General features: G+C 57.8%; 1 protein-coding gene across 1 annotated transcript; it reads right to left on the bottom strand.

The window, feature by feature from the left end:
- Nucleotides 1-2,058: 2,058 nt before the first annotated feature.
- Nucleotides 2,059-5,320, bottom strand: LOC138371030 (uncharacterized PE-PGRS family protein PE_PGRS54-like). Its single transcript, XM_069335672.1, has 4 exons — nucleotides 5,004-5,320; nucleotides 3,799-3,999; nucleotides 2,697-2,929; nucleotides 2,059-2,396 (listed from the first exon to the last, which is right to left on the bottom strand). Exons 1-4 carry the CDS (start codon nucleotides 5,318-5,320, stop codon nucleotides 2,059-2,061), a joined length of 1,089 nt encoding a protein of 362 aa, XP_069191773.1.
- Nucleotides 5,321-8,999: the final 3,679 nt, after the last annotated feature.

The following is an 8,999-nucleotide window of genomic DNA, read 5'->3' as shown; positions in this document are numbered from 1 at the left end:
GGTTAGGGACAATATTGGATTACTACTGAACTCGCATTGAAATCACCAATTCCCAGGGCTCTGTTTTTTTCATATAAACGACTGGTAGCAGTTTTTTCATTTTGTTTTTGCCCTATGCATAATAAACGATCCTTCAAGAAAGATTGTCAAAGCTCAAATTACATTCTCTAGAACGATGATGAAGAAAAATAGGGGTGACATGATAGAGGTGTGACTGAATGGTCATAGTAAAGGGGGATATTAATACCCTATTAAATGTATCAACATGAAACAGAACAGGAATAAATTGGGTAGGTTTTAGATATAGGAAAAGACCTGGGTAAATACAGGTAGCAGGGGACGAACTTGAAAATACACACATAACTTCTTGCAGTGCTGCTCCTCTTTGATTCATGTAATGGGCGATGGTTGGAAGTAAATATGAAATTAAAAATAGAATAGGGATGATGGTATTTTACATTAGGTTCAGGGTTACTGTTGAATCACAAAACACACGACTCACAGACCGGCTTTTTAATCCCCTTGAACGTGCCTGTGCAGGAACGCTGAGCTACTAGCTGGTGACGTCAATGTCCATTAGGGATGTCTGTGCAAGGGTCACTGGGGTAACGAAATTTGGGTGTGCCAGGGATTGGCTTTTTAATCCCCTTGATCGTGCCTGTGCAGGTATGCTGCGCGGCTAGCTGGTGACGTCATTGACCATTAGCGATGCCTGTGCATGGGTCACTGGGGTAACGAAATTTGACTAAGACAGGGACCGGCCTTTTAATCCCCTTGAGCTAATTGGCAGGGACCATAGAGCAACATGCAGAAAACCCAGATGCTACGACCGGCCCAGGAAAAAAATCGAGAAAAACCCATGATGCTACGACCGGCCCAGAATTTTTTTCGAGAAAAACACATGATGCTACAACTGGCCCAGGGAAAAAAATTGAGAAAAACCCTGATGCTACGAGCGGCCCAGGAAAAAAATCGAGAAAAACTCATGATGCTACGACCAGCCGGGGGTAAAAACAAGAAAAAACCCTGGTGCAATGACCGGCCGGGGGGAAAAAGAGGAAAAAACCCTGGTGCTACGACCGGCCCAGGAAAAAATGGAAACGACCGGTCATAGTCACACTCTACACTACTTTTAAATACCTTCCATATGTTCACTCATTGTGTTCCAGTACAAACCTAGTGGTACGCCTCAAGGGTCTGGTGTGTGTAGGAGTACACGGTGGTAGTAACGGTTGCTGAGGCAAGGTGTTATGTGTTGTGTAATCGCTGTGTTCGGAATGAACCGGGGTTCAGCGTCATGACACTGGTTCCACCACACCTACCTGTTGCTGGTGCTCTCACACCCACCTATTGCTGGTGCCCTCAACACCCACCTGTTGCTGGTGCCCCCACACCCACCTGTTGCTGGTGCCCCAACTCCCAGCTGTTGCTGGTGCCCCCACTTCAAGAAGTTAATGGTGTACCCACTCCCAGCTGTTGTTGGTCACCCCCCTTCCCACCTGTTGTTGGTGCCTCCCACACCCAGCTGTTGCTGATGCCCCCCACACCCAGCTGTTGCCCCCCACACACCACCTGTTGCTGGTGCCCCCACACCCACCTGTTGCTGGTGGCCGCACACCCACCTGTTGCTGGTGCCCCCAACAACCACCTGTTGCTGGTGCCCCCCACACCCACCTGTTGCTGGTGCCCCCCCTACACCCAGCTGAAGCTGGTGCCCCCCATACCCAGCTGTACCTGGTGCCCTCCACACCCACCTGTTGCTGGTGCCCCCCCCCACACCCACCTGTTGCTGGTGCCCCCACACCCACCTGTTCCTGATGTTCCTCACACCCACCTGTTGCTGGTGCCTCCTACACCCACCTGTTGCTGGTGCCTTCCATACCCACCTGTTGCTGGTGCCCCCACACCCACCTGTTGCTGGTGCCCCCCCCACACCCACCTGTTGCTGGTGCCTCCTACAACCACCTGTTGCTGGTGCCTTCCACAGCCACCTGTTGCTGGTGCCCCCCCACACCCACCTGTTGCTGGTGCCCCCACACCCACCTGTTGATGGTGCCCTCACACCCACCTGTTGCTGGTGCCCCCAACAACCACCTGTAGCTGGTGCCCCCACACCCTCTTGTTGCTGTTGCCCCCACACCCACCTGTTGTTGGTGCCTCCACACCCAGCTGTTGCTGGGGCTCCCCACACCCACCTGTTGCTGATGCCCCCAAAACCCACCTGTTGCTGGGCCCCCACACCCTCTTGTTGCTGATGCTATCACACCCACCTGTTGCTGGTGCCCCCATACCCACCTCTTGCTGTGCCCCCACACCCAGCTGTTGCTGGTGCCCCCACTCCCACCTCTTGCAGGTGCAACCCCACACCCACCTGTTGCCTCCACGCCCACCTGTTGCTGTTGTCCCCCACACCACTTATTGCTGGTGCCTCCCCCACACCTAGCTGTTGCTGGTTCCCCCCACACCCACCTGTTGCTGGTGTCCCCACAGCACCTGCTTCTGGTGCCCCCCACACCCATCTGTTGCTGGTTGTCCCACACCTACCTGTTGCTGGTGCTCTCACACACCACCTATTGCTTGCGCCCCCCACACCCACCTGTTGCTGGTTCCCCCACACCCACGTGTTGCTGGTTCCCCCACACCTATCTGTTGCTGGTGCTCTCACACCCACCTATTGCTGGTGCCTCCACACCCACCTGTTGCTTGTGCCCCCACACCCAGCTGTTGCTGATGTCCCCACACCCAGCTCTTGCCCCCCATACCCCACCTGTTGCTGGTGCCTCCCACATCCACCTGCTGCTGGTGCCCCACACACCCACCTGTTGCTGGTGCCCCAACACCCACCCGTTGCCGGTGCCCCCCACACCCACCTGTTGATAGTGCCTCCACATCCACCTGTTGCTTGTTCCCCCACACCCAGCTGTTGCTGCTGTCCCCACACCCACCTGTTGTTGGTGCCCCCCAACACCCACCTGTTGCTGGTGCCCAGGACACCCACCTGTTGCTGGTGCATCCATACCCACCTGTTGCTGATGCCTCCACACCAAGCTGTTGCTGGTGCCCCCAAACAAACCTCTTGCTGGTGCAACCCCACGCCCACCTGTTGCTGGTGCCTCCACACCCACCTGTTATTGGTGCCCCCACACCCACCTGTTTCTGGTGCCACCACTAACCCACCTGTTGCTGGTGCTTCCACATCCACCTGTTGCTGGTGCCCCCACACCCATCTGTTGCTGGTGGCCGCACACCCACCTGTTGCTGGTGCCCCCAACAACCACTTTTGCTGGTGCCCCCAACACCCACCTGTTGCTGGTGCCCCCTTAAACCCAGCTGTAGCTGGTGCCCCTATACCCAGCTGTAACTGGTGCCCTCCACACACACCTGTTGCTGGTGCCCCCCCCAACACCCACCTGTTGCTGGTGCCCCCCCAACACCCACCTGTTGCTGGTGCCCCCACACCCACCTGTTGCTCTTGCCCCCCCCCCCGACACCCACCTGTTGCTAGTGCCCCCACACCCACCTGTTGCTGATGTTCCCCACACCCACCTGTTGCTGGTGCTCCCACACCCTCTTGTTGCTGTTGCCCCCACACCCACTTGTTGCTGGTGCCCCCCAAACCCACCTGTTGGTGGTGCCCCCACACCCTCTTGTTGCTGGTGCCCTCACACCCACCTGTTGCTGTTGCCCCCACACCCACCTGTTGCTGGTGCCCTCACACCCACCTGTTGCTGTTGCCCCCACACCCACCTGTTGCTGGGGCCCCCCACACCCACCTTTTGCTAGTGCCCTCAAACCCACCTGTTGCTGGTGCTCCCCCATCCGCCTTTTGCTGGTGCCTTCACACCCAGCTGTTGCTGGTTCCCCCTCCACACCCTCCTGTTGCTGGTGCCCTCAAACCCATCTGTTGATGGTCCCCCCACACCCCCGTTTGCTAGTGCCTCCAGACCCACCTTTTCTGGTGCCTCCACACCCACCTGTTGCTGGTCCCCCATCACCCACCTGTTAATGTTGCCCCCCACACCCACCTGTTGCTTATGCCCCCTACACCCACCTGTTGCTTATGCCCCCTACACCCACCTGTTGCTGGTGCCTCCCACACCCAGTTGTTGCTGGTGCCCCCACACCCACCTGTTGCTGGTCCTCCCCCCTCACCCCCTGTTGCTAGTGCCTCCACACTCGCCTGTTGCTGGTGCCCACACACCCACATGTTACTGGTGCCCTCCACACCCATCTGTGCTGGTGCCCTCTCACCCACCTGTTGCTGGTGCCCCCAACACCTACCTGTTTCTGGTGCTTCCCACACCCACCTGTTGCTGGTGCCCCGTAAAACCCACCTGTTGCTGGTGCCCCCTCACCCACCTGTTGCCCCCCACACCCACCTGTTGCTTGTGCCCCCCACACTCACCTGTTCATAGTGCCTCCACATCCACCTGTTGCTGGTTTCCCCGAACCCAGCTGTTGCTGCTGTCCCCACACCCACCTGTTGTTGGTGCCCCCCAACACCCACCTGTTGCCGGTGCCCAGACACCCACCTGTTGCTAGTGCCTCCATACCCACCTGTTGCTGGTGCCTCCACACCCAGCTTTTGCTGGTGCCCCCACACCCACCTGTTGCTGGTGGCCGCACACCCACCTGTTGCTGGTGCCCCCAACAACCACCTTTTGCTGGTGCCCCCACACACCCACCTGTTGCTGGTGCCCCCCTTAAACCCAGCTGTAGCTGGTGCCCCTATACTCAGCTGTAACTGGTGCCCTCCACACACACCTGTTGCTGGTGCCCCTCCCCCAGCACCCACCTGTTGCTGGTGCCCCCCCAACACCCACCTGTTGCTGGTGCCCCGACACCCACCTGTTGCTCTTGCCCCCCCCCCGACACCCACCTGTTGCTAGTGCCCCCACACCCACCTGTTGCTGATGTCCCCCACACCCACCTGTTGCTTCCTCCACACCCAGCCGTTGCTGGTGCCCCCACACCCACCTGTTGCTGGTGCCCCCCAAACCCACCTGTTGCTGGTGCCCCCACACCCTCTTGTTGCTAGTGCCCTCACACCCACCTGTTGCTGTTGCCCCACACCCACCTGTTGCTGGTGTTTCCATACGCAGTTGTTGCCCCCACACCCAGCTGTTGCTTGTGCCCCCCCACACCCACCTTTTGTTGGTGCCTCCCACACCCACCTGTTGCTGGTGCACCCACACCCACCTGTTGCTGGTGCCCCAACACCACCCTGTTGCAGGTACCCCACACCCACCTGTTGCTGGGGCCCCCCACACCCACCTTTTGCTGGTGCCCTCAAACACACCTGTTGCTTGTGCTCCCCCATCCGCCTTTTGCTGGTGCCTTCACACCCAGCTGTTGCTGGTCCCCCCTCCACACCCTCCTGTTGCTGGTGCCCTCAAACCCATCTGTTGCTGGTGCCCCCATACCCACCTGTTTATGGTCCCCCCTACACCCACCTGTTGCTTATGCCCCCTACACCCACCTGTTGCTGGTGCCTCCCACACCCAGTTGTTGCTGGTGCCCCCACACCCACCTGTTGCTGGTCCTCCCCCCACACCCCCTGTTGCTAGTGCCTCCACACTCGCCTGTTGCTGGTGCCCACACACCCACATGTTACTGGTGCCCTCCACACCCATCTGTTGCTGGTGCCCTCTCACCCACCTGTTGCTGGTGCCCCCAACACCTACCTGTTTCTGGTGCTTCCCACACCCACCTGTTGCTGGTGCCCCGTAAAACCCACCTGTTGCTGGTGCCCCCTCACCCACCTGTTGCCCCCCACACCCACCTGTTGCTTGTGCCCCCCACACCCACCTGTTCATAGTGCCTCCACATCCACCTGTTGCTGGTTTCCCCGAACCCAGCTGTTGCTGCTGTCCCCACACCCACCTGTTGTTGGTGCCCCCCCAACACCCACCTGTTGCCGGTGCCCAGACACCCACCTGTTGCTAGTGCCTCCATACCCACCTGTTGCTGGTGCCTCCACACCCAGCTGTTGCTGGTGCCCCCACACCCACCTGTTGCTGGTGGCCGCACACCCACCTGTTGCTGGTGCCCCCAACAACCACCTTTTGCTGGTGCCCCCCACACCCACCTGTTGCTGGTGCCCCCCTTAAACCCAGCTGTAGCTGGTGCCCCTATACTCAGCTGTAACTGGTGCCCTCCACACACACCTGTTGCTGGTGCCCCTCCCCCAGCACCCACCTGTTTGCTGGTGCCCCCCCAACACCCACCTGTTGCTGGTGCCCCGACACCCACCTGTTGCTCTTGCCCCCCCGACACCCACCTGTTGCTAGTGCCCCCACACCCACATGTTGCTGATGTCCCCCACACCCACCTGTTGCTGGTGCTCTCACACCCTCTTGTTGCTGTTGCCCCCACACCCACCTGTTGCTGGTGCCTCCACACCCAGCCGTTGCTGGTGCCCCCCACACCCACCTGTTGCTGGTGCCCCCCAAACCCACCTGTTGCTGGTGCCCCCACACCCTCTTGTTGCTAGTGCCCTCACACCCACCTGTTTCTGTTGCCCCCACACCCACCTGTTGCTGGTGTTTCCATACGCAGTTGTTGCCCCCACACCCAGCTGTTGCTTGTGCCCCCCCACACCCACCTTTTGTTGGTGCCTCCCACACCCACCTGTTGCTGGTGCACCCACACCCACCTGTTGCTGGTGCCCCAACACCACCCTGTTGCAGGTACCCCCACACCCACCTGTTGCTGGGGCCCCCCACACCCACCTTTTGCTGGTGCCCTCAAACACACCTGTTGCTGGTGCTCCCCCATCCGCCTTTTGCTGGTGCCTTCACACCCAGCTGTTGCTGGTTCCCCCTCCACACCCTCCTGTTGCTGGTGCCCTCAAACCCATCTGTTGCTGGTGCCCCCATACCCACCTGTTTATGGTCCCCCCACACCCCCTTTTGCTAGTGCCGCCAGACCCACCTTTTCTGGTGCCTCCACACCCACCTGTTGCTGGTCCCCCATCACCCACCTGTTGATGTTGCCCCCCCCACACTCACCTGTTGCTTATGCCCCCTACACCCACCTGTTGCTGGTGCCCCCCCACACCCAGTTGTTGCTGGTGCCCCCACACCCACCTGTTGCTGGTCCTCCCCCCACACCCCCTGTTGCTAGTGCCTCCACACTCACCTGTTGCTGGTGCCCACACACCCACATGTTACTGGTGCCCTCCACACCCATCTGTTGCTGGTGCCCCTGCACCCACCTGTTGCTGGTGCCCCCCAACACCCACCTGTTTCGGGTGCTCCCCACACCCACCTGTTGCTGGTGCCCCCTAAAACCCACCTGTTGCTGGGGCCCCCTCACCCACCTGTTGCCCCCTACACCCATCTGTTACTGGTGCCCCTAACACCCACCTGTTGCTGGTTCCCCAACACCAACCTGCTCCTGTTGCCCCATCCACACCCAGGTGTTGCCGGTGCCCCTCACATCCACCTATTGTTGGTACTCCCACACCCACCTGTTGCCGGTTCGTCCACACCCAGTTGTTGCTGGTGCCCCCCACGCCCACCTGTTGCTTGTGACCGCACACCCAGCTGTTTCTGGAGCCCTCCACACCCACCATATGCTGGTGGCCCCACACCTACCTTATGCTGTTGACCCCCCCCCCCACACCCACATGTGGCTGATGTCCCCCACACCCAGCTGTTGCCCCACACTCCCAGCTGTTGCTGGTCCCCCCACACCCACCTGTTGCTGGTGCCCCCCACACCTCCCTGTTGCTGGTGGCCCCCACACCCACCTGTTCCTGGTGCCCCCACACTCAGCTGTTGCTAGTGCTCTCACACCCACCTGTTGCTGGTGCTGGAAAGACAGTTCAAGACATGATAGACTACATCACACAGAAGTGTAAGGAAGCAGCAGACAATTTCGTCCTAGTCTAACAGGAAAAAAAGGAAATACAAATGAGAAACCCATGGTTTAATCAAGGTTGTAAGTTAGCAAAGCAACTAAGTAAAAGGGAGCAGAGAAACTATAGAAACAACAGAACACTAGAGAGCAGAGAAAGATACCAGAGCGCCAGGAATGAATACGTCAGGGTGAGAAGAGAGGCAATATGAAAATGCCATAGCGAGCAAGACAAAGACTCAACCCAAACTGCTGCATAGCCACATCAGGAGGAAAACAACAGTGAAGGAACAGGTAATGAAACTGAGGATAGGGGCAGAATAATTCACTACAAACGACAAGGAAGTGTGTGCGGAACTCAATAAGAAATTCCAGGAGGTTTTCACCTCAGAGCAAGGAGAAGTGCCAGAGATAAGAGAGGGAATATCAAACCAGACACCACTAGAGGAGTTTGTGATTACCAGTGAGGAGGTGAGGAAGCATCTGCTAGATGTGGACGTGACAAAGGCTATAGGCCCGGATGGAATCTCACCATAGATTCTAAAGGAAGGACCAGAAGCTCTGTGCCTGCCACTCTCCATGGTATTCAACAAATCACTGGTAACAGGTGAACTGCCAAAAATTTGGAAGACGGCCAATGTAGTCCCAATATACAATAAGGGTGATAGGCAGGAGGCACTGAACTACAGGTCAATGTCCCTAACTTGTATTCCATGCAAGATGATAGAGAAGATTGTGCGAAAAAATCTAGTGGAACATCTGGAGCGGAAGAACTTTGTAACACTACATCAGCACGGGTTCAGAGATGGCAAATCATGCTTAACAGGTTTAATTGAGTTCTATGACCAGGCAACAAAAATCAGGCAAGAGAGAGATGGTTGGGCAGACTGCATATTTCTGGACTGCCAGAAAGCTTTTGACACAGTACCACATAAGAGACTAGTGCACAAACTGGAGATGCAGGCAGGAGAAAAAGGAAAGATACTTCCCTGGGTAAATGAGTACCTAAGCAAGAGGACACAGCGAGTCACCGTGAGGGGTGAGGACTCGGAGTGGCGGGGAGTCACCAGTGGAGCCCTACAGGGATCAGTCCCTGGACCTATCCTGTTTCTGAAACCTGTCTCCTGAAGCCCACATCA

This window comes from Procambarus clarkii, chromosome 34, assembly GCF_040958095.1.
Source record: "Procambarus clarkii isolate CNS0578487 chromosome 34, FALCON_Pclarkii_2.0, whole genome shotgun sequence".
Taxonomy (NCBI): domain Eukaryota; kingdom Metazoa; phylum Arthropoda; class Malacostraca; order Decapoda; family Cambaridae; genus Procambarus; species Procambarus clarkii.
The sequence above is the reverse complement of the archived record's forward strand: the minus strand, read 5'-3'. Positions and strand labels throughout refer to the sequence as shown.